Source organism: Eretmochelys imbricata, chromosome 16, assembly GCF_965152235.1.
Source record: "Eretmochelys imbricata isolate rEreImb1 chromosome 16, rEreImb1.hap1, whole genome shotgun sequence".
Taxonomy (NCBI): domain Eukaryota; kingdom Metazoa; phylum Chordata; order Testudines; family Cheloniidae; genus Eretmochelys; species Eretmochelys imbricata.
This window is the reverse complement of record NC_135587.1, coordinates 9,189,463-9,215,647: the sequence shown is the minus strand read 5'-3', so window position 1 is coordinate 9,215,647 and position 26,185 is coordinate 9,189,463. Positions and strand designations below refer to the sequence as shown.

At 47.3% G+C, this 26,185-nt stretch overlaps 1 protein-coding gene across 1 annotated transcript in view; it reads right to left on the bottom strand.

Moving 5' to 3' along the window:
* The window catches only part of CACNA1B (calcium voltage-gated channel subunit alpha1 B), a 475,550-nt gene continuing 449,365 nt past the window's right edge, over positions 1-26,185 (bottom strand). Inside the window, exons 42-50 of the mRNA XM_077835554.1 lie at positions 25,714-25,822; positions 22,783-22,890; positions 20,356-20,513; positions 17,482-17,609; positions 16,259-16,397; positions 14,648-14,797; positions 5,644-5,851; positions 5,070-5,269; positions 1-537 (exon numbers count right to left, since the gene is read on the bottom strand). Of these exons, the coding sequence (XP_077691680.1) occupies positions 1-537; positions 5,070-5,269; positions 5,644-5,851; positions 14,648-14,797; positions 16,259-16,397; positions 17,482-17,609; positions 20,356-20,513; positions 22,783-22,890; positions 25,714-25,822 (1,737 nt within the window). The remainder of the gene's footprint in view (positions 538-5,069; positions 5,270-5,643; positions 5,852-14,647; positions 14,798-16,258; positions 16,398-17,481; positions 17,610-20,355; positions 20,514-22,782; positions 22,891-25,713; positions 25,823-26,185) is intronic.

The following is a 26,185-nucleotide window of genomic DNA, read 5'->3' as shown; positions in this document are numbered from 1 at the left end:
CTAGCACCAGTCGTCCTCATCGGCTTCATGGTAATAGCTACGTGCTCTGGCGCATGTCCCAGGGCCTGTGCTGAGGCCCAATGTGTAGTGGTAGCCGTTGGGAACCCTGCGGATTTGGTGAGACTGGGACGTCAAGGATGAGACATAAGAAGTCCTTGAGGACCTTCCTGAATTGGTGGCGACAGCCTCCTCAAAGGTGAGCGTGTCCTCGGGCACACGGTACGGGCTGTCACTGTCGTCGCGGTGTCCAAGGTAGGGGTCAGAACCAATGCGGGCCACCGGGGAGCGAGAGTGGTTCTGAGAGTCCCCATGCAGTAACGCATTATGCTCAGACAAACCTCGGCTCAGGCGTCCCGGGGAGAAAGTGGGCAGGCTGGTTTGGAAACTGGTGAAGTGCACGGGTGAGGAGTTGGCGGTCTTGTAAGTGATGCTGGGGCGGGGGGTCAGCGGAGTCTGCGGGAGCTGCCTCCGCCCACGGCACGGGGTGCTAGCACCAGATGTCGACAGCAAGGGGCTCCCATTAACTGAACCACTACCCTACATGAAAATTGGAACACAGCAAATCAAAAATAAAAAAGGAAACACCAGACAGACACAAAGGCACGCGGGTAAAAAACAGAAGGACAAGCGACAGGAGGGAGAGACAAATCACAAGAGGAGAGAAAAAAACGAAAAAAAGAGAGTTTAGACAAGCACAGTCAGGGGAAGGAGGTTATAGAGAAGCAATTAAAACAGAGATGTAAAGAGCTGGAAAAGTGCCGTGAGCGATAATCAGAACAGAAACAATCAGAGCGTTAGTAGGACGCAAACCAGCAGACGGCTCCAACAGAAAGGGACATTGTCAGAGAAAAGGCATACAAACCAATCATATTCTTTCCCAGCTCCTTACCTGAGCTATTCAGTAGGAAAAGGTTTATTATTTTCCGCAAAACAAATTGGAAAAAAACCCCTAAAATCTTTCATATTTTTTTTTTAACATTTTGCAGTCTTTTTCAGGTTTTTGACAACTGAATATTGTCGATGTTTTGATTTTCTGTTGAAAACTGAAAATATTTTGGATTTTTCGTAGTGCGATGCATATTTCTGTTGAATTAAAAAAGCCATTTTTCATCACACACACACACACACACAAAAAGATGAAAATGTTTTGACCAGCTTGACTCTAAAACAACTGGGATCATTAAAGAGAACACTTAAAAATCTATTTACTTTTCACTATTTATGCTGTGCGTTTACTTTTTGGGGTCTCAAGTTGGATGGCAGAGTACACAGGTCAGTTTCACATTGTTGGTGAAATTATGCTCTTACAGACCCTGAGTCACTTTGTAGAAATCAGCAGAGTTATGCTAGCGTAAAATTGGTGGGAGGAAAGGAGAGTCAGGCCCTTGTGTTGCTGTTTATTTGCAAGAATATGAATTTTCTGAAGTATTTTTACAAACATTTATTTCTTGTTTGGTTGAAACAACCTGACAGCACCCTTAACTTTGGAAATGAAGCTCTTCTATATATATATATATATATATATATATATATATATATATATTCCTTGGATGTAGGAATAGAGAGTGTACTGATCAAATGTGCAGATGAGATAAAGCTAGGAACGGTTGCCAACACTTTGGAGGACAGAGCTAAAATTCAGAGGGATCTTGATAAATTGGAGAACTGGGCTACAGACCACAAAATTCAACAAAGACAAATGTGAGGTGCTACACTGAGGGAAGAAAAACCAAATGCACAAATACAGAATGGGGGATAACTGGTTTGGTGACAGCACTGCTGAGAAGGATCTGGAAGTTGTGGTGGATCACAACCTCAACATGAGTCAACAATGCAATGCTGTTGCAAAAGAAGCAAATGCAATTTCAGGTTGCATTAACAGAGGCATAGCATGCAAGTCTCGGAGGGTGATTGTATTGCTCTACTCGGCGCTGGTTGGGCCTCAGCTGGAGTACTGTATCTAGTTTTGGTCACTCTAGTTTCTCCACATCCTTTCTACACATTAAAGAATCCAGAGGCGAGCGACACAGATGATCAGAGGGATGGAATGCAAGTCATATAAACAAAGGCTGAAGGAACTGGGTATGTTTGGTTTGGAAAAGAGGAGATTACGAGGGGACATGATAGCAGTCTTCAAATACTTGAAAGGCTGCCATAAAAAAGATGGAGAAAAGTTGTTCTCTCTTGCCACAGAGGGAGAACGGAGGCAGAATGGTTCCTGAGATGCCAAATTACAGTCAACATCACCACCTCCAGAAGCAGCGGTGGCTTCTGGGACCCAGTCTGCCGGAGCTAGCCAACATCAGGACAAATACTGTGTACTGCTCAAGTGACCTTCAAACTAGCAGACTTGGGCAAACAGAGATTGCGTTGTTCATTCCATTAATGTTGAGTCAGGGGAGAGTGAGGGGAATAGGAGTCAGCTAATTTATTTTATTTTATTTTGAAGCAGGGAGGGCCAGAAATCAGATACTTTTTGAGGTGTTTAGACAAAGTGCTTCCCAGGTCTGGCAAAATTTGCTAAGCCAGGCCTGGCTCCTGGTTAAAGGTAGTGTCCCCAAGGGAAGGGAAGAGCTAACACATAGAAATAGAAGAAAAAGAAGAAGACCCTTGAGCGTTAACAGGTAGGTTACAACAACGCAGGAACCAGCCCAACCGAGCTTCTCACAGGCCCCTCATCAGGGCAAACATCCTGAGCTCATTAGGGTGGAGCTGAGTCTATACTGACTGCACTGTTTATTAAAAAAAAAAAAAAATCTGTGTGTGACCAAAGGGACATATTAACAGGTCCCGTGTGAGTCAACTGACATGCATCGCTTGGGGGGCCTTTTTAATGCTATCCTGTATGGAGAACATACATGGACATTGGAATGACATTCTTCATCCGTCCTTCCTAAATCAACTCTGGCATTTGTTTTTAAAGAGACACACTGAGCTAACAAACAATCAACGGAGTAGTGGGGATGGGGTAATAAGATGTCATTGGAGCTCCAACACTGAAGGATTATTAACTTAGGGGAACCTCTTTGTTTTATAATTAAAGTGTGCATTGCATTTAATGCGCTAGTATATACACATAGAAGAGGAGAGGTCCAGCTACCCCACTAACAACAACAGAAGTAATCATCATCTTCCCTTCTCTCAAGGAGGAACAGCAGGATCAGAAAGAAAATTCATCTGCAGAGCAGCTGAGTATGAAATAGGATCGTAGTAGCTGGAGATTGAAAAGACTTAGTTGATCACTGAATCCACCCCTGTGCCTGAGCAGGGCCTGAATGTGTCAGACACCAAACAGATATTTCCCGTGGCATGACTGGCTGGAGCACCTGATCACTGAGGTTTCTACAGTACAGAGAAGTCTGTTGGCTTAACTGGAACCAAGCAACTTGTTACTTAGTGAGGAAGAGGGGGATTACTGCCACTTGGTGGCAATTGCAGAGCTAATGAGGTAATTGGCTTAGCAAAGGGGAGGATACATATTTGGGAGGAACAGGATGTAAAGGGGGAGGAGTTCAGAGGGTGTGCTGTGTGAAAGGCTCCTCCTGCTGTATACCTATGCTACGTCTTGCCGTGTTGGGAAACTGAGGATTAAAGGAACATAGGTTAAAAAAAAACAGACCGTGGGTGGTGGTGACTCGGAGACCATGAAAAAAAGCAGGGTAGAACTGCTCACAGGGGAGCCTGAGAAGCACCCTGTGACACTTGGTCTCAGCCAAAAGGCCAAGAAGTCAATGATTTTACAGAGCGTATGCTATACCTTAAGTATGCCAGTGTGTGTTGCAAAGCAATGCGTTGGGGACGAATGAGGCATTAAGCATTCAGTTACCGTCCACACCCAGACTCTGGGATTATAAGCTGTTTTACTCCTAGGAATCGTGAAAGTACAATGCACCAGGAGAGAGGAATGCTCAGAACAAGGCAAAAGATCTGTTATCTTGGGGGTGGCACTAGTTATTATAGAGACTCTGCTTCTTTTTCAACCTTCCTTACTTTTATCCCATGGTCTCTAACCCACACAGCAAATGCAGCCGGCTTTCCTTCCCTCGGAGCTATCCATTTATCAAGTGACGCTGCTGTGGGGATGTGTGTCTGTTCAGATGACAGTACGAGTCAGCCCTCCTGAGATGGCCTGTCAGTCACACTCAGACTGCAGCTCTAGGCAGATTTCTAAGGGTGGTCACAACTTTCTCCTCCCTCGAACTAGAGCTAGACTGTGTTCTGAGACCCACTTAGGGCTCACTCTGGCAAGGTGCTGAGCACCCTCAACTTCCATCCAAGGTCTACTTTTTTTCTTACATTATGTTAGCTGATTCCCCACTCCAGTACAGTTGATGTGTTTGTGGGTGGATTTAGCACCGTCCTAGCTCCTGTTTCAGAATGCTGCTGAAAATGCCCCTATTCCATGCAATTTGCCAGCTGCAAAGATGGGACCATGCTGGAGGCCATCTTCTGCCCTCAGTCACCCCTGTTGAAGTCAGTGGTTGCACAGGTGTAACTGAGGGCAGGATTTAGTTCTCTGGGTTCCCTCTCTCTGCACTGGACTGTACTTGCTTGTATTCTGGTGGTCTGGATTTAGGTGGTTAGTACAACTCCATTTCTGCATAACGCCCAGGAGTGGTTTCTGGCTCTATGCCAAGTGCGGCAATAGGTGCTGGGTTAATATCTCTATCTCCTGGAGAGAGAAAGCACAAAAATCAGCAGTGCAACCTTCCCATTCTGCCCTGCCAGCCGGCCTGGGCTTCGACCTGGTGGGGCAGTTGCCCCAGGAGACGTGAGAAGGTAGTTCAGATTGCAGGCCCCACTTAGTCCTTGGCCTCTCTCCTGACACTGCCAACAAGGGTGCCAACTGGGAGGGTGGATTCTGAGATATGGACCCCTGTTCGGTAGGAACTGGCCTGAGACCATCAATTCATTTTGCAGAAGACCTCCAAAGAGCTGTCAGATGGCAACAACCCTCTGCACCAGGCTCCATCTCTTATTGCCCAGCCAGCCCCCAACCCGGATTTTTTTTTTAACCTGGGTGCACCCACTGAAGATTTCAGGCCTCCTCCCGCCTTGAATCTCCTCACCTGTCTGTGGGGGCCTGGCTCCAGCCCCCCATTGGGCGAGGTGGGCCTGCTGTGATCAGCTGATTTGGGCTGAGAACGGTCCCGGCTCCCGTAGCGGTCGCAGGAGTAGAAGCGCTGTTTTTCAGAGGAAGAGGAGGAGTGCAGCTTTCTCTCTTGGGACCTGCCTCGTTCCTGCTTCTTATCCTTGGAAGACGCCTCACCTGGATGTGCCGCCAAAATTTAAAAGTAATGGGTTGGGGCTGCAATAATCGTAGAAACATTCAACTTGGGGCTGAGCAAGTTCAAGAACTCTGGGGGTCCCATGTGGGTCCTCTCACATGGGACTCCCCCCGCACGCATAATGTAAGCCTCCCTGCTGGGCACCATTACTCGCAGTGGGGGAAACCCGCCATAAAGGCCCCCCCTTTCCCCTTGTTCCACGGGGAAAAGCCTCAAGGAAGCTAACTGAGCTGGGGCACCATTCTCTCTCTCAAGTCCCCATCCCCTCATCCTAACGCATGCAGAATGGCGGTTTGGGAGGATCATCGCAGTTCTGTGGTGTGAACGAGAGACGACAATGAGGAAAAGCCTTTACCGGCATCCCCATCGGCCAACTGGTTGGGTGACCTGTCCAACAACTTCTGCTTCTTGTCTTTCCGTCGATGGCAGCGATGGTGATGGTGGTGATGAGCCTGGTCCGGGGGCATGCGCTCCAGGGAATACTCGTACAGGTGCATGGCATGCGGACGCTGCGGCGTCAGCGTGGAGATGGAGCGCTTCATGGGGCTGGTGTCTGGGATGGTCTGCAAAGCATAGGGAGGGAAGGGGGAGCAGGTGGGAGAGGGCAGAGATCACACTGCAGTTAATTGGGTGTCTTCCAGAATGGGAGCATTTTTCGGGGCGGGGGAGGGGGGGAGACAGAGAAGGTTAATCAAACAGAACGAGAAAGGACAGAAGCGGTTGCACAATAAAACATTTAGTGCTAAATTTGTGGAACGAATGTAGTTGGCGATACCTGAATTGGGCTTTACTGTGAATTGTGTGACAACACAATCCATAGATGAATGCACATAATTTAACATCAGTGTTCATGTGAGTCATCAAAAAGGACTAAGCAGGATCACAGGGCAGGCATGACATCTAAATGTTTCGCAAAGATAATACGCCAATGTTTTTTTCACCCAGTGCAATTCCAGAAACTGCAACATTCCCAGTGCAATACCAAAGAAATAAGCAGGCACACACAATGATGTGTAAGTGGGGCAGAAAGACAGGCCATGCTGTCCAGCGGCTGTAGCAAATGACTGGGACTAAAAGAATCTGTTACTTCAGGCCTTGGCGAAGCCACTTGCTCTGTATGAGTTCAAATACGTGAGTTGGCCTCCGTAAGAACATAAGAATGACTATAATGGGTAGACGAATGGTCCATCTAGCCCAGTAGCCTGTTTTTTGACAGTGGCCGGTGACAGATTCTTCAGAGGGAATGAACAGAACAGGGCAATTATTCAGTGATCCATCCCTTGTTATCCAGTCCCAGCTTCTGGCAGTCAGAGGTTTAGGGACATGCAGAGCATGGGGTTGCGTCCTTGACCATCTTGGCTAATAGCCACTGCGGGACCTGTCCTCCATGAACTTAATTCATTCTTTTTTGAACCAAGTTATACTTTTGGCCTCCACAACATCCCCTGGCAACAACTTCCACAGTTGACTGCGTGTTGTGTGAAGAAGTACTTTTTTATGTTTGGTTTTAAACCTGCTGCCTATTGATTTCATGGGGTAAGCCCTTGTTCTTGCATTATGTAGAATGGTAACTAACACGTCCTCTATCATATCCCACTTTCCCTGGGGAATAAACTGCAACAAAAAGTTAAAACTAGTGAGCCAAATTCTCCTCTCAGTAAGGCTGGTGCAAGCCCACTGATTTCCCATGGAAATCACTAATGGAGGAGACTTTGGCTCAGGACTTTCACTTAGTCCGTTGGCCCAGCTGCGGGACAGGGGTGTGCAGCCTCCACTGCAGCCCCTGCCAAGCCCTGGCCACGGGGTGGGCACACAGCCCTGGGAAGCTGTGCTAGGACTCAGTGCTGGGACACTGCGGGCTGGCGCACACGGCCTGGCTGCAGCCACCGATGGAAGCCACAGGGCTGGGGCGCATGGCCCTGGTTGCAGTCCCACCAAGCCTGGGACGTCACAAGGCTGAGGCGCACAGCCCCCGCCAAGCCCGGGATGTGGCGGGGTGGTGGTACACGATCCCGGCTGCAGCCCCCCGGAGGAAGCAGCGGGGCTAGGGCTGCGGGGTCCAGCTTGGGAACAAATGACAAGAACTTTGCATCAAATCCATGTTTGCTGCAGGCAATGTTAAGCCTTGTCCCTACGCCAGTGCCAGACCTGGTCTCTGTGACCTCCCCCTTTACAATCCAAGCATTAAGAATATTCTTTCCAAGTGTCTCACAAGTGCAATATAGGGTTGCCAATAGACAATGTAGACTTCATTACACTCTCCTCCCCCTCCCCCCACTGTCACCATGTCCCCAGCCCTGCCTTTCTAAGAACAGCAGCTCCCCACTCCAGAACATTTCACCTGTGGCCAAGGTGCTGCAGGAGAAAAGGCAGATCCATCATGATGCAGGTTCAGAGCCACAAGGAGGCTGAATGGTGTCAGAGGGGTAGCCGTGTTAGTCTGTACCAGCAAAAACAACGAGAAGTCCTTATGGCACCTTGTGGCTGAAGGGGAGACCGGTGAGAAGAGGACCACTCTGTATGCTGGGAGGGCCTAACGAGACAGACTTCTTGGTTTCATGAAGAACCAATGTGGAAATCCTGTTGAAACTCTAATGGAACTTGAGCCCTTAGCACCGCGGTAGGACATGTACTGAGTAGTGCTCTGGGGCAGGGGCTGAGGTCATTGAGAGGGGTAGCAGTGTGCTTTGAGTTTTGGTCTCTCTCAACATTGCCATGGTCTTTGCTTGCATTATCCTGACTGCTACTAGCTCAGCGTGAGACCCGTCTCCTGCCCAGCAACCATTGATAAAGCTCCATAAATGACAAGAATCTGTTTTTCTTTTCTTTTCTTTCCTTTCCTTTCACTTTGCTTGTCTCCAGCTCTTCTGTGGCCCTGCTTTATGGACATGCCAGCATGCTGGCCACCCTCTAGAGGCTCCACTGTGTTTATTGATTACGCAAAAGGAACTTGGTAGAGATGAGACTTCTACGCACAGCAATCTCAAGTCTCATGGATGTGGACTCGGGATTTCTCTCTGTCCCTTTGGTCATATGCGTGACAGAATGCTCCCTCCCCCTGTGTGCGCCTAAAATGACAGCTCTAGTAAAGCATTAACTTTGTTCTTTTTAACCTTTCTATCTACTCCCTTGTGGGGTTGTTCTGGTTGTTATTTTTTAACTGGTAGTGCTACTTTGTTAGCTTACACTAGAGTTTGAGTGTCTGCTGCCCCCTGATATTTGCACATTATTAGGCTAGCTGGTATGCAATTATTTTTAATTTAAAGACACCATTCATTTCCTAAAAAGAAAAGGAGTACTTGTGGCACCTTAGAGACTAACCAATTTATTTGAGCATGAGCTTTCGTGAGCTACAGCTCACTTCATCAGATGCATACCGTGGAAACTGCAGCAGACTTTATATATACACAGAGAATATGAAACAATACCTCCTCCCACCCCACTGTCCTGCTGGTAATAGCTTATCTAAAGTAATCATCAGGTTAGGCCATTTCCAGCACAAATCCAGGTTTTCTCACCCTCCACCCCCCCACACAAATTCACTCTCCTGCTGGTGATAGCCCATCCAAAGTGACAACTCTTTACACAATGTGCATGATAATCAAGTTAGGCCATTTCCTGCACAAATCCAGGTTCTCTCACTCCCTCACCCCCCTCCAAAAACCCACCCCCATACACACACAAACTCACTCACTTTGTGTGTGTATGGGGGTGGGTTTTTGGAGGGGGGTGAGGGAGTGAGAGAACCTGGATTTGTGCAGGAAATGGCCTAACTTGATTATCATGCACATTGTGTAAAGAGTTGTCACTTTGGATGGGCTATCACCAGCAGGAGAGTGAATTTGTGTGGGGGGGTGGAGGGTGAGAAAACCTGGATTTGTGCTGGAAATGGCCTAACCTGATGATTACTTTAGATAAGCTATTACCAGCAGGACAGTGGGGTGGGAGGAGGTATGGTTTCATATTCTCTGTGTATATATAAAGTCTGCTGCAGTTTCCACGGTATGCATCCGATGAAGTGAGCTGTAGCTCACAAAAGCTCATGCTCAAATAAATTGGTTAGTCTCTAAGGTGCCACAAGTACTCCTTTTCTTTTTGCGAATACAGACTAACACGGCTGTTACTCTGAAACCATTCATTTCCTAGTGGGTAGTGTCAGTGATGGGGTTTCTTATCTCACATGCAGGGGAGCAATCTGAGCAGAGTTTTTAACCCCCGCATTCTTTCTTCCCAGCAACTCACTCAAATCTTGATCCTTCCCGTCAGCTTCACAGGTGGAACGTTGCTGCTGGGGGCAGGGCTCTCACAGACACACAAGCACTGGGACGGCACCGACTGGGCACCGGGGATTCAGAGATGCCCAAGAGGACTCTCTCCAGGGTGCTGGGATGCTGCAGCCTGTTGGAGGAGCAGGGCAGTTCTGGCTGCAACCTTGGAGTATTCTGAGTCACGAGTCTAAAGGGACGGGAATTGGTGGGAAGGCTAACACACTCGCTGCCCAGGTAGGAAGATGGCTCTGGTGAGTGGTGAAGGTTTGTAGTGGTGAGCAGTAGATGAGACACACAGTGGGGACAGTAACCGAAATACAATCCACGAGGAAAGTATTTTCTAAATGGACAACCTACCCTAAATTCTCAGGTTTCAGAGTAACAGCCGTGTTAGTCTGTATTCGCAAAAAGTAAAGGAGGACTTGTGGCACCTTAGAGACTAACCAATTTATTTGAGCATGAGCTTTCGTGAGCCACAGCTCACTTCTCAGTGACTGAGGGACACTCTTCACTCATGGCTGCATTTGCTTTCCACAACCAACTCTCTGTATAGCTTTTCAGGAGTGATGGACCCGAATACTTAGATGATAATATCTAAACTGTATTCTTAAATTTGTTCACCTAAATTGGGGTCATTGCTGATTGTGCACGATTTGTATCTTATGACTTTAAAAACAAACTTAGTATTTGTGGTTTCAGAGTAGTCTCTAAGGTGCCACAAGTACTCCTTTTCTTTTTGTATTTGTGGATAATCTAAGCACTACACCCAGATGTACAGACGCTCTTTTCTTAACCCGTGTACTATGTACTTTTTAAACGTTAGCTTTAATACAATTTTTAAAGTAAGGGGGAAGAGAAAGGAGGCGAAGAGGATCTCCGAACAGGGGACTGGTAGGTTACGCAGCCCAAACAGACAAAGTGCTGGATAAAGGACCGCACCACTCTAGCGCCCTCTCCTGGAACTCAGATGTGGGCTTTCCCCACTCTGGAGCTGTCCGTTTTATAGGTCCTTCAGCAGAGGTACCTGTCTTAAGAAGACGCAGCTCTGTATTTAAGTCACCAATAGAGCGAACAACTGGCCGCAGCATAATTCACGCCTTATTTGTTTCCTTTTCCATTGCCTGCTCTGTACCTTCTTCCACACTGCCTTCCGGTGCCAGGCCCCCACACTTATTATTCAAAAAGGAGATTTCTTTTTTCAGGGGCCGGGGTAAGGTAGCAACACTGCAGATTTGACCTGCTGAGATACGGGAAATGACAGATCTTGGCCAGGAAGTGAATGCAGGAAATACCCCCATCCTAAAAATGGAGATCAAGACCTTAGATCAGGGGTGGCCAAACTGAGCCTGAGAAGGAGCCAGAATTTACCAAGGTACCTTGCCAAAGACCCACAGTAATATGTCAGCAGCCCTGCCGATCAGCGCCTCCCCCACCCTCCCTGCACCTCCCGATCAGCTGTTTTGTGGCACGCAGGAGACTCTGCGGGGGGGGGGGGGGGAGGAGCTAGGGCATGGCCAGCTCAGGGGAGGGGGCAGAAGGGGTGGCGTGGGGGCAGGGCCTGGGGCAGAGCCAGGGGTGAGCAGTGAGCACCCCCGGCACATTGGGAAGCTGGCGCCTGTAGCTCGAGCCCTGGAGTCGGTGCCTGGACAAGGAGCCGCGTGAGGCTCCGGAGCCCCAGGTTGGCCACCCCTGACCTTAGATTAAGTAACCTGATAACCCACCTCTGCCCAAAGGAAACGACAGGGAGGGGCAAAGATTTTCCAAAAAGAAGCCAAGTTCATAGGAAGCAAACCTTCCTAGGGCCTTATTCTTCAGTTGTTCCAGGTGCAACCCTCTCCCCCACCCAGAAACTAACGGAGACAGATTAGAACAGTCTCTCTTCCTCTACCACACAGACAGGTATATTCCCTCCTGGAGGCTCTCATTACCATTGATTGGACTTGCACACCCACACCCAAGGTACATCTGTGCTGGAACTGGAGATGTAATTTCCAGTGCACATGCTCGGTTTGACTGAGTGTAGCGTAGATGTAGCAGCATGAGTGGCAGGAGAGGCTCGCTGCTGGAGTACAATCCCACCCGGGACCCTAGGACGTACTCAGGTGGCTAGCCCGGCTCTATTGTTGGTATGCTAGCTCAATCAAACCTAGCATGATTACACCTACGCAAGCAGGAAATGACACCTCCAGCTCGGGAGGAGAATATACCATAGCCTTTGAGAGGTTCGTTAGTTTCTCATTCATTAGCAACCTTTACTGTTTTCACTTATGACATTTTTAGCCAACAAGGCAATATAAACAAATGCAAGGTATCACAGTGTGCAGCATGCAACTACGGATCAAAGGAACTACAATGAACTGAAGTACAGAGAGACGGCAGCTGCATCTTTACAGCACCAGAAAGTAATCCAAACAAGGAGTGGGGGTGGGGGGGAGAGGAGGGGTTAGTGAAGGTTAATCATTGCTTAATAACAATTTAATAGGATACAACTTAGTGCAAACTACATACTGCTAGGTAACTCCCCGGTGACCGTGTTTTGCTCCTCTGCAAACAATTCGGACAAGATGAGAGAGAATATTTGAAGCAGCCATTGTCAGACATCACGGCAGATGTGCAGCGGACGAGATGATGAGACAGGAGGGAAGGTGACCGGAGGAAAGGAAGAAAGCAAACGGGGAGGGAGGAAGCGAGATCGGTAGCGTGAAATGATAAAAGACGGGAAATGCAAAAGGACAGAGACGTGACAGGCAAACAGAAAAGGGGATGAATGAAAAAAAATTATTGTTAACAAAAGTTAGAAAGAAATTAAAGTTTGGGGAGGAACCGGAAGTAGCACATAAAGGGTAGGGTGGAAGGTACAGAAGGGGAAACACACACAGAAAGGACATCAGTTATTCTGCTGAAGCTACAAGCACTAAAACATTTATCATTAAATGAGGTTAGATCTGTTCAGACACCGTAGGCCTGATTCATAAATAAGTGACAGCATTAATGCAGGGCAGGTGTGCGCTTCATTGTGGGCAACCTGCAACATGCTTCTCCTGAGCAAGAAATTCACTCCCTGGCTTCATTAATGACCTCTCTCCCGTGCCCCTATTTGCTCACAGTCTTCATCTGTAACTCTTTGTTGGGCAAATGGAGGAATCGATTTGTTTTGTTTAAAAAAACAAACAAACTATAGAAGAAGTTGAAGGAGTCTCCTGAGGGAAAGTGATGGGTGTAAGGGAGAGCCCCGGAGCAGTCTGGCAGATTTTATCTGTTCTGCTGGAGGGCTATCTGTGGGTCATGGGGCTTTTCAACCTGGGACTGATTTTGTCAGTTCTCATCAGTTAAGCAAGGCTGGGATTGGTCAGTACTGGGTCTGCAGTTTTCCAAGGACTGCCTAAGTGCTACAGGTGACTCCTTTCCCTGTGAATCAGTGTATTAAACTGGAGCAGGGTGCTGCTGGGAATGCTGTGCTGCTGGAGGGGCTAGTCTTTATTTTAGTGTCCCATGGTCATCAAAAAAACTCATGCGATTTCTGAATTAACCCCTGAAATTTGCCAGGAAGAGATGCTGGTGAGAAATGGCTACTAAGACACAGCTGCTTTTCATTGGTGGGTGAGGGAATCCGATGCATGTACTGTGGTCCCCATTAAAATCTAAAGTTTTGCCTTTGCAAGCGTCGGCAAAGATTTTGTTGGCAACCACTGTTTACATGCACAGTCCTGAATGTGCGTTGTTGGGATTCTACAGGCTGAAAAGAGCAATGCAAATATAAAGTTAGTGTAAATATTGCATTGAAGAAAAGGATCAATGCCCAACACTAATGCCCAAGGAAGGGTTGTTTTTAGGGTTCGTACACTGACATTGTTCCCATTAAGAATGGCTTTAGGTTTGGTAGAACCTATCACAAATCTATCCCATCAGGGTAGCTCAGCTTTTGGGACTTGCAGGCGGTGGTGGTTGGTTTTAAGCAAAATAAATAGACTTCCTGAGAACACAAAGAATTCTGGGAGATGGAGTCTTATCCAAGGATTTCCTACAGTTCTCGGGGAAAGGTGTTCCTTTCTTAAGGTAGCACAGAGATCCAGACAGCAGAGCTGGGTGCAGTTTGTGTCCTGATCCAAGCTGGCTGGCATACAGACAGTCAGGAAGGAAGGACATATCTATTGGAGGTGTGGCTGTATACATGAGAGCCCTTCAGTTCTAGAATTCAGCACACCTCCCACATTCTGTCTCACCTGTAGAACAGCACAATCACATGTGACTCACTCATTATTATATGAATCAGGCAATTTGCGCTAAAGAGACACAACTAAGCATGGCAAGATGGAGATGTTCTAACGCATAACAGGCAGCGGGGTGATCGGAGAGTGTCTGGAGGACACGTTAGCAATGCACATGTGAAATGCCCAGAAGTGATTTGAGAAAACCGTGCTGTTATGTGCCCCGTGAAGTGCACAGGGGTAGTCACAAAGTTGCTCTGAAGGCCACCTCGCATGACAAGGCTTCCTTGCAAGTCTCCATCAGATAAGGAAAGGAAGTAAAGTCTTAAGCATCATATTACTAATCCACCATACAGTGCACTACTTGCTAAACCTAGTTGGAGGGTGGAGGAGGAAATGCTTCGTATTTCAATGCAGCCGTCTGGTGAGGGAGAGCCTACAGCACATTTCATATATAAACAGGCTCATCAAAAAGAAACATGCAGCTTATTATATTCCCAGGGCTATGGATATACCCCACCATGAAGTTAGGGCAGTGACGTAGGCATGTTATATGCAAGGTTATGGAATACACCTCTTCAAACCATAGAGTGACTCCCTGTCAATCGGAACATACATTTTCAGTTTACCAGACATCAGATTAAATGAGGTGCTTTGCCCAGAGAGCAGGATTTCTTTTTTGCTGCCTGTATACGGGAATGGGGACAGCTGGGGAACAGCTCTGTGTACACAGCATCCCAATGATCAAAAGCACAAAGGCTGCTCAAATTTCTGAGCCCCCAGCTCCATCAGTGTCTCTTAAAGAAACAAACAACCCACAAGTCACTTTAAAAAACAACATGACACGGACAAGAAGAGAGAACGTGTTGAATGCTTGACTTACTGTAAGTTTTCCATTGCCAGTAAAGCCTCCCTCCCTCACCTGAGTTTCGGCGGCCAGACGCGGCATGGAAGCCGCCCGCCCCTGGCTCTCCAGGCCAGGCTGGTGTTCTCCGTTGGTCAGGGTGGGGCTGATTTCTCTCATTTCTACAACCTGATTGGATTGAGAAATATTTTCAGAAGCAGGAACATAAATGTCCATTTAAAGCAATCGCTCTGCCAGGCTTGTTCCAGGACTAAGGCGAACTGCAGGGTTTCTATTTCATCTGTGAGGATTTATGGCTAGTCAAAGACACCAGCCTGAAAGCCCTGGTGACCGAAGGTCACTGTTTATCTACAAACTGGCTCAGCCTGGGGAGCGCTGGTGTACGCTTCCCCACATGGCCCTGTCAGCACGCCTCAACTTGGACCCCTTCTCCGCGTAGGTCAGTCTCCACGCTGCACGCAGTCCATAAGGGAGCCACGTAGTGTCAGATATGGTGGTGCTTTTTATAGTATTCCCTGTCAATACTCTAGGAACAGCACTGAAGACCCCAAACCTCAGATAGGTCACTGAAGAGCCATCCAATGGTAAACACTCACAGTAGCTATTGACCTGGGCTGGATTCGAATAGGTGACCTACAATTAAAAGACTCCGTAAGCCCATCACACTAGTCCCTCAATCCTCCTGTGTGTGTTTGGGTTCTGATTTCCTCCTCTTGGCTCATTTCCCCTGCTCCGGTTTATCCAGTTCCGAAACGTTTTGCTGTGAAAATGACACTCACTAGAAGGAAAAGTTAAAGCCCACCCCTCATCCCCCTCCGCCCTGCCCCACTTAACACCTACTGTCCAGCCGTGTTCACCTTTGATCATGTATCGATGATGCCAAACTAATCCCAAATTCTCTTTTCTTCCCCTGCCTGTCACCTGAGCACCAATTCCAAGCAGCTCCAACAGCCAATGAGATCCAGGTCTGGACATTTTCTACAGATGTGTTGTCAGCTGAAGCCCCAGTGGGGACTCAGAGACGGGCAGCACTGGAAATGGAAGGCCCACGAAGCAAGATATAGGATTGGATACACTAAGCCAAAGCCACCACAGCCAATCCCAACATTGCCTCTGCAAGAGACACAAATGTGAAGGCCTTCTTCAACCACGTTTCCTGTCCATCAGTAACAGTGATCTGTCTAGGGACCTGCACAGCTAGTACCTGAGCGCTTCACAATCAACAATGGATTTTAGCCGCACACCTCTATATAGCAAGGGACAGATGGGGAGGCCGGGCACAGTGACTTGCTCAAGGTCACACAGCAAAGTTTGTGGCTGAGCTGGGAATTGGACCGAAGTCTCCTATCTCCCAATCCAGCCGCCCAGCCATGAGACCGTTCTTCCTCCCCCATGCTCCCATTTGGAGTAAGCCTGAGTCTGCCACACACCCAAGAGGGGCATCTGCCAAAGAAAATGTTACAAAGACATTAATGGGTCAGATTCAGTTCTCAGTTACATCCCAGCAAGTCTTTTGCAACAAACAGAGCAATATTTGGCCCAAAACATGAATATGGAGCTATTAGGCTGTCAAAAGGAATAACTCGCTTGACACCTATGGAGACCTATTACATTCCACTCTATCTTCACCTGTTTGCTTGTCCGTTCAATGGGAATTTCTTCCGAGTGGCCTCGTTCAAAAGCTGGTGTCCTGGTTTCGTAAAACACATCCTGAGTGCGCTGAGTCCCCCACGAAACAGACTCCTTGATCCCGCTCTCTGGGGCTGGCCTGATGCAAGGTGAAGAGAAAAGGTGAACTGCTGTGCTAGGCGTTTTGCAGTTGGATTTATTTAAAGTGCTCTGGAGCAGTCTGGGGGGCTACTTCTCAAGTTGTGGGGGAAAAAAGCTGGATAGGGGAGCGGCTGGTGAAGCTAGTAAACTACAGGGCTCTTGAACTTTGACTGACAGATAATTTCCTCATTCACCCTGAGGATCTTAGGAAGACCATGGAAACAAAACCAATCTACTTAAAAGGGAAAACAGCAACCTGTTTTCAGGGCTTTAGGAAATTACTTCTGGGACTGACACAATAGACCAAACTTTTCTTGGAGATCACATGTTGCTAAACAGGTGTATTTTTCACAAAAGAATGGACGAATGCTAGACTGTCACTAGTAAACACACACAAAAATACTCAGCAAATACACATACTTATGTAAAACATGGAGAAGTTACATTAACATGGCCAGCTAGGCTAAGAATCTTAAATGTTATTGGTCAAATTCCTCTGTGGTGTAACGCAAATGAAGTCAGCAAAGCTGTATCAGGGATAAATTTACCCCTAGGTTTTTACAGTTACAGGTTTATCAACCAGTAGGGAAAAATATGGTGGTATTAATGTATTTACATCTCAGAGGTCTATTGTTGAAAGTCAGTGGCACGAGTGACCCACACAAATCTAACACACAAGGAGGGCAGGAAGTAGGGAGGGCACTGGGGACAATTGTGGCAAAAAGGGTTTTGCATGCATATTGTGCAGAGATTGTATTGTCTGGCTGCAGGAAACGAGGGCCAGATTCTGCCCTTCTCAGTACCATGCATGGAAACTCCCACTGACATTAAGTCCTGTCATATCTTGGGGGCATTCTTTGACTCCAAGACTCTTTAGAATCAATGAATGTTCACTGGGCAATTTTTGCAATATTCCAAGCTCCCGGAGCCTGAAAACACAAACTAGCAATGGTGGGAAGTTATGAAATGCAGACTGCATAAGGGGGCTGGTTCAAATACGGAGAAATCAGAGAATTACGGAGAAATCATTGTGGGGGCCACCGCAGTCTAAGGTAATTGTGGGAAGCCGGGGGACTACTCACAATGTGCCCCCATTGTTGAGCGAGGTGCAACTTTTCTGGCGGAGGAATGCTTTAGCATGGTTGAACACCAGAGGCTGGGTTTGCTCCAGGGTTGCTTTCAAGGGGTGGAACAACGACACTGGTCCAGTCTGCAATGCATAAAGAGAGGGCATCAATGAGAAAGCTACAGCTGCTTGGAGAATGTGGGGTGTGGTCTTTCCTAGTTACGTTCTTAATGGTGTCCACATTATCGAAGCCCTGTTCCAAGATCGCAACCAGCACTAATAGCCCCCTTTACTGGCATTTTCTGTGTATAGGCCACATGGACCTTAAAAGAGGTCCCTATTTATCAGGGATGAGGCACGTTGCTGGGAAAGTATAAAGGAAGCATGCATTGCCACTGTCCTTGCTGTACACATTCTGTGGGCAAACAGAAGCATATCAGCCTCCGGGGATGTCAATCTGGCACCTTGTTCCGGCACTAAATTCACATTTTAAAAATGGTTTCTTTCGCTCTTTCCGGTTCGTTTCCATAGCACAGTAGCCAAGCCTTTTATAGTTCACAAGACAGATTATTTGGGAGGAATGGTTTTAGCTACACATCAATTTTCAGATCAAACAGAATAAAATTATATGGTTTTGAGTCAACCTCAAAAGGTCCCACAGCTTAAAGGGTCAGGTGCTAACTCAGATCTCAGTCTGTGATGCCGAGTCTCGTACTGAAATACCCTCACGCTGCCTTCATTAAGAGATGTCTCCCTATTGACAGATGCATGCTGTAAATTGCATGTGTACTCAGCTGCTGTAACATCACCCTGAAGTCTACTAGGTGCTTGTTATTTCAGGAATTCCCAAAGTTTCAATCCCAAGGCCGTGTTTCTGATTTAGGGCTTCATGGTACCAATGAAATTCACCCATCATCCTGGCTTGGCGTTAACTGAGTGACCCTGTGACCATATTATATGCTTTATAGATGAAATCCTGGCCCATTTAAAGTCAGTGGGAGTTTTGCCACTGATTTCAGTATGGCCAAGATTTTATCCTATGACCTTAAGATGTGAACATGGACAAAGCATGGGGATCATTCTTTCAGATCTTATTCAGTCACAAGTCCTTTTGAAGTCAATGGGAGCTGGGTTTAAATTCTGAGTAAGAACCGCAGGATTTAGCCCAATAACAAAATGCTCTGCTTGTGAGCTGTGGAACGATTATTGAGCAAAAGTAAGTGTGATAAACAGGGACAGATGAACTAGCTTGGCTACAATAAGAATCAATCCAAACCTTGGCCCCAAACTCAAGCCAAATCTTTCTCACTGTTTGCATAAAGTTTTCACTCGTTTGTCATTGTTGACTGTTGACACCTGACCTGATCTTGGAGGGACTACAGTTTTGGGTAAAATATAACTTATCTGTAAAGCATGCTTATAGACATAATAATGGAAGTTACTGAAGCTGAACAGCAAGTAGAAAAACCAAAATACATGTATTAAAAATAGACTTGGCGATAGGTCTTAAGCATTAAGCGCTTAGAGTCAGGCCTAGTACAGGGTGGCACGCTCAAGGCTGAAATCTAATGTCTAATGGATTCCAAGCGAGCGCTCCCTAGGGCAGGGACACTCTCTTTGTTCGGTGTTTGTGCAGTGCCTATTGGCAGTTAGCATAAATATTATCTACTTGACCAAAGGTTATGAAATATGTGCTTGACTTAGGGTTAAATACAGCAATCTGTATCTTGTTATAGGTTAGCCGTGTACCTAGGGTAAACCACAAATGAAGAGATGGCCGCATCTTCGGGGCTTTTTACAATAAAAGGTAACTGCATTGATGTACCGAAACTACTGGGAAAGGGACTCACAGCAACTGTTGGAAATGTAATTATGGTCAACTGGAATATCACATATGGACAATCCCAACCCTAAAACTGATCTCTCAGTATATCAAATATGAGTAGGGGCCTGAGACTTAATTAGATATGGTCCCAAATGTATGTGGGTGGAATGGAAAAAGGTGCATAAAAGATTGTCAGTCCCATTCCTAGCTGGCTCACCAGGATGATGACATGGGCAACTAGGCAGGAAGCCTAGACCAGCACCTTCTTCTTGTGGTAAGTATCACAGCGAGCAGCACTGCTTTTTCTCCTGTCTTTTCTGTAATCAGTCTCCATGATGTTGTAAGTGTGTCAATCACCACAAATCTGCATGATCTGGGAAATGTTGTTATCTTTATTGTGCTTTCTTTCCTTCGTCTAGAATTTCAGTGACACTTGCCAGTATTACCTAAAACATCATCAAGTCTCTGTCTGTGTGTCCCACACTCAACCGCAGGATCTGTACAGCCATCTGGGGGAAGACCTGGAGGCAGCGACAAGTGCAATCTCACATTCTCAAAATTTACCAGGCTACATGCGCCTCAGGCCTCTCAGTTCCGGCCAGGGTAGGAAGTGGAAGTGCCCAAGCTCCATGGGTGGAGATATTTTCAAGGAGTAAAATTTTCAGCAGTGCCTAAGTTCCATTTTTCAAAAGTGGCAGCACTTGGGAGCCTAAATCTCACGGACTTTCAATGGGTCTTGGGTTCCCAAGGGCCTAAACACATTTTAGTGCTTTTGAAAAGATTACTCCTCGTCACTTAAAGAGCCTAAATCTCATTGTCTTTTAATGAGACATAAGCTCCTAAATCACTTAGGTGCTTTTGGAAATTTTACCCAAGGTATTTCCAGCTCCGCTGAAATTAGGAAGGGTTAGAAACGAAATGAGATTTTCCACTTCCAAGATGCGCTGAAAATGCAAAAAGGCTTGGAGAAGCATCCCAAATTTCAGGTGCTGGATGGAATGGGACCTCTAGACTTTCTGGGGTTTGCTCATTGCTAGTATAAATGATCGTGAGATGCCCATGCACCTTGGTGGGAGTGAGAAGAGGGAACAGCGTCTTGCTACTGGGTACCTGGCAAAGACCTCCAGGTGGCTGGTGCACTTGTTCCCTGCTGTTTTTATTCTGCTTGTAGAAGTCGAATATCATGAGAGCGGCATAGACCTTCCCCACAGTCATTTCGTCAGCTGGATTAGGAAACGGGAGGTGAAAAGCAGAAAGGAGAGTCAGATGGAGAGGGGGAAAGAAGGAACGGGTGTCAGAAATGGAGGGAAAGGGAAGAAATTATTTAAATGGGGGAAATGTGCAATGGACAAGACACATAGGACATCACATTAGAAGTGAAGAAGGAGGAGGAGAAAGAGAAAAGAGGGAAAGAAATGGTTAGAACAGACTTCTTCATCTTAGCAATTTTCCTTTTCCTTCATTCTATCCCTGACCATTGTTGCCTTTCCACTCTCTGAGGGTCACAGCATCCGCTTTTGAAGCCACCCACACCCTAGCTTTGCTCTCTGTTGAAAACATTTAGGGATATGTTACAGGAAGGGTGCCCTAGGCAAGTAAACCCGTATGCTGGTATAAGAATGGGAGACAGAAAAGAACATTTAAATTAATACCAGATCTGCAGCCAGCATTTTTATCATCAGAAAGGCCTTATTTTTCTTTCATTATATTATCATCAACAGGGGAATAATGGGATAATATACATTTAAATTGTATTTCATTTTTCCAGATGGCTTTTTTGTTTGTTTTTGTTTTACAGTTCTATCACTGACCTCTCCCTGTCGTGCAGCTTAGCACCATACCTTTCTCAGTTAAGGCTGCCCTGATTGGACGGGGCTGTTTCTCGTTAATCAGCAAGCCAGGGGATTCAGAGCCCTTACTTTTGCCAATCAAGAGAATTTCAAACTTTCCATTTTCTCAACATACTCCCACAGGCCATCCTTAGGGGAGATTAAGCCTTTAGTACCAACCCCCTCTTCCTATTACATGGGCTCTTTGCAGCCTTTAACATCCTTCTCTTCACTTTTTTTGGATGCAGACAGAACCCAGATGGTAGAAATTGCTCCCCTGACCTGCAGGAGCCAGACTGGAAGGAGATAAAACTACAGGAAGCAAGACTGCTGCATGACAAAGAAATCTCTCTTGAAGAGGCTGGACAAGGCATTGCTCTCTTCTGGCCTCTATGTATTATCTTTGTCCACAATGCAAATAATCTACTGGCTCAGGCAAGAGGCACTAGGAGAAAGTTTTGAGACCCATGCCTGGGAGTGACCTTGGGATTCTTACGACTGAGGGATAGGGACACGGGACTGCGAGCGTTCCAGAGGTGACATCTGAAGGAAACTCCAGGCAGAGGATGAAATGGGCTTCTGGACAATGTCAGCTAGACTGCGGTGCACACCTAGGGTTGGCTCTCGGCACCATCCACAAGAGAGGAAGAACCTGGATTTCTGTTTCAGAGTAACAGCCGTGTTAGTCTGTATTCGCAAAAAGGAAAGGAGGACTTGTGGCACCTTAGAGACTAACCAATTTATTTGAGCATGAGCTTTCGTGAGCTACAGCTCACTTCATCGGATGCATACCGTGGAAACTGCAGCAGACTTTATATACACACAGAGATCATGAAACAATACCTCCTCCCACCCCACTGTCCTGCTGGTAATAGCTTATCTAAAGTGATCATCAAGTTGGGCCATTTCCAGCACAAATCCAGGTTTTCTCACCCTCCACCCCCCCCCCACAAACTCACTCTCCTGCTGGTAACATGGCCCACCTTGATTACCATGCACATTGTAGGGAGAGTGGTCACTTTGGATGAGCTATTACCAGCAGGAGAGTGAGTTTGTGTGTGTATGGGGGTGGGGGGGTGAGAAAACCTGGATTTGTGCTGGAAATGGCCCACCTTGATTATCATGCCCATTGTAGGGAGAGTGGTCACTTTGGATGAACTATTACCAGCAGGAGAGTGAGTTTGTGTGTGTGTTTTTTGAAAGGGGGTGAGGGGGTGAGAGAACCTGGATTTGTGCAGGAAATGGCCCACCTTGATTATCATGCACATTGTGTAGAGAGTTGTCACTTTGGATGGGCTATTACCAGCAGGAGAGTGAGTTTGTGTGTGGGGGGGTGGAGGGTGAGAAAACCTGGATTTGTGCTGGAAATGGCCCAACTTGATGATCACTTTAGATAAGCTATTACCAGCAGGACAGTGGGGTGGGAGGAGGTATTGTTTCATGATCTCTGTGTGTATATAAAGTCTGCTGCAGTTTCCACGGTATGCATCCGATGAAGTGAGCTGTAGCTCACGAAAGCTCATGCTCAAATAAATTGGTTAGTCTCTAAGGTGCCACAAGTACTCCTTTTCTTTCTGGATTTCTGTGGCTGCCTGGAATGGGTTTTTGAGTTCATGTCTCTGCATTGCTTCTAAGGGGAAGAGGATCCCTAGTTAGCACTTACGTTTATGGGGCGGCACCAACAAGTCCAATGTCTTCTGAGACAGATTGGGCCAAACCAGAGAGATCTCTTTCCTCAGCTCAGCATCACACTGGTGCTGCTTCACACCCGCTGGGCAGGGGGCAAAAAAGGCAAATGAAGCTGAGAGCGAATGACTATACATCGCACACGTACTTTCCTCATTTGTACCTCAAATGAACGAGCAAGCTACCATGTGAACAGATCCTGTCTTTTCCAAATCCATTCCCCCTGCCTTCTTCCCAGAATACCGAGTCAGGATCAGCTTCACCACTGATATTAACGGCGGTGCTAGCCCTCCCCACTATAAACCAGTGTGTGAGTTCTGGAACGGACTCAGTCTGACCTGTACAATATTTCAGGGACCAGTTTGATCTGGTTGCATTGCCACTGTTACCCTGTAACCTGAACAATGTCCTTCTCTTTTAGACTTGTCACATCATTAGCTGCTTCTGAGGGACACAATGAAGCCACAGCAGAAAACAATCTGACTATGAAATAACAGTGGGCTTAAGCTATTACATTAACACTCCCCCCCACGCGCTTCCCTCCCGCCCTTCACCAGGGTGGGTGTGGTGGGGCAGCACACACACAAAAAATTAAAAGACAATTATATAACATCATCATCAAATGGATGCTATAAAACCAAACACAAGGATAGTGAGACCGTTAAAGAGGCCAAAGTGGGTTCTCGACATGCGGGCTGAGAATGATTCAAGTATTTATGAGATTACAGGCTGGTTCCCAAGTGGCTAAATTACACAGAATGAGACTGAGTAGTTTCTCTCTGTGACTGAGATGGATTTTCTAAGAGAAAAGCAAAGGGAGGAGACTATTATCGCTCTTATAGCGTTTGCTATTCCAACAGTGCTTGGAGCATGCCACCTGTCACACTGCATCTCCCTGGGTTGCTTATGGGACTGTTTGTCCTACCAGCCACTCTCAACTACATTTGGCTGGGGAAACCTAAAAATCCAAACCAACCAGGTAATAATGGGTAAGGCCAAATCCAGAACCTCAAATCCATGCCCCTGACTACCTGTAACCCCTCAAATCCCCTTCTGTGGAAAGTGTCCTATTTGTTGGTTCCTGTTTGCATATGGCCAAAGATCTTGCAGACAGTCACCCTCAATGAAATGACTTGGCCTGACAGATCAGCAGTGAAATGTAAGAAAATGACACAGGATCTCAGGGCTCAACTGTCCCCTTCACACGCAGGCTTATTAATGTGAAGGAGGGTCCTGGCCCCTAAGAAATGAGACAGTCCTTAACACTTGCTTTAAAGTTACATGGTCAGATACTCTGCTGGTGTCAATCAGCCTAGATCCATTGGACCATAATATTTTGTCCCCTACAGCAGAGATCTCCAAACTATGGGGCATGTCCCCCTAGGCACAGAGAATGTTCAGGGGAGCATGGGTGAAGCCCAGACCAGCCCCCACAGGTGGCAGGGACGGGGAGGGAGCACCACCCAGCTCTGCTCCTGGCCCCAGCCCTGGCTGCTGGCCGCAGCTGCCAGCCCCATTCCTGGGGTCCCAGCTGCTGGCCTCAGCCCTCAGCCAAGGCTCCACTCCCGGCCCTGCCCCCGCCTCTGGAGGCGTGTGTTGCGGACAGGAGTAAGGCAGTTGCAAGGTAAAAAGATTGGGGACCACTGCCCTAGAGCAATTTCCACCCCAAGATCTAAAGTGCATTCATGAGCTAAAGCATCCAGCCCTACTATGAGCTAAGTAAGTATCACAAAGAGGTGAAGATGTAGAGCCTCACAGGTATTTAAGGCTCTTCACGCCCATTGATTTCAATAGGAGTTAGGTGCCTAAATACCTTTGGGCAAGTCATGTAGGCCGAGATCCTCAGTCTCATTTAGTTAGCCAAGAACAGAACCCACCTCTCCTGACTCCCAGCCCTGCATCTTAACCACAGGGACATGTTTTGTCCTCCCTTTAGGTTTGACATTATACATGACCATAAAAGAGCTCTGGCCACTTCCACTCTGGCTCTGGCTCCAGCGGAAGCCACAGCTTCGAAGGCGGATTAAACAAGCTAATAATCCAAGGTAGAATTTGATAGATTTTATTGTATTGTTTAATTGGGAAGCCATGTATCTGCCTGTTTAAACATTTACATAATTGAATTTTATCTCCGAGCATAATATAGGTCAGAGCTTGCAGACTTGTGGCTTCCACTACCAGCAGACAGGATCTTTAGCAGGAAGAGGTTTTTCTTCCTACTGGCCTGGCTAAGGCAATAAAACCTAAGGAGTCAGGGTTGTTTTTTTTTAAAAAAAATCACAACGCTTGGTGCTTGCCTGGGGCTTTTCATCTCAAAGCCATTTACTCAGGTGAACAAGTCATGTTCTCTGTTTACAAAGCCGTACAGAGCGGTGAAGTGACTTGTCGAGGACATGCACTGAGGATACATCTGCACTGCAGCCAGGAGGTGCAATTCCCAGCTCGCACAGACAAACGCGCGAGCTCTGCTTCAGCGAGCAGGCTGAAATCAGCAGGGGAGCTGCAGCTGCACGGGTGGCGGCTCCGGCTAGCGCTGCACAGTCACACCCACCCGTCTGGGTGCGTTCTCGGGCAGCTCGCCCCAGCTGCCGGCCATGCTGCTGCAGCCGTGCACATTTACATCAACGTGGGCTGAGAATTACACCTCCCAGCTGCTGTGTAGACGTACCCTGAGTCAGAGCAGAGCTGGGGTCTCCCACTCCAAAATCCATCAGTCTACCTTCCCTTTTAGGAGGTGGAGGTAATTGGTTAGAGGATCCTCCCACTTCCTCTATGGAACTCCTCCTTCATCACGTCCCCTTCCTTTGGCTTAGCAGGCTGGCCCTCTGGGCACAATAACCTTGCTGCAAGCCAGCTTCTGAACTCACGCTCACGTTCGCGCACGTCTCCCTCTCCTCTCCCCTCTCACCTGACGCGAGTTTGATTTCTAGAGCGGTCCGGATCAAGGCCATCAGCGTGGAAGTGAAGTGGACCGTTAAGTCCGGATCTGAGATCGGCATGTTCATCCGCACCAGCCGCTGAGGAATGAAGCAGAGTTGCTGTCAGTGCCAGCTGGTGCTGTCCCTCCCCCACCCTCCGCGCTGCCCCTTCTAGGGTGATCAGCCATCCCCCTGATTCTTACAGTAGCAAAATCACAAGTATGTGCAATTCGGAAACGCTCGCCGTTCGCGTGCTGTGTGCTGGGAGACGCAGCCTTGCCTCTGGGGAGGGTGGCTTCTTTTCCGGAAGGCTGCGGAACCAGAGGGCTCACCGCAAAGTTCTGAGACTGGGATTTGCCAGCATTCATGCTGCCCTCAGAGGAGTATATTTTGTCTCGAGCTGGATCAATTTGATCTCCCTGGGCAACATCTACCTATCATCCTACCCTAATCTCCCGCCAG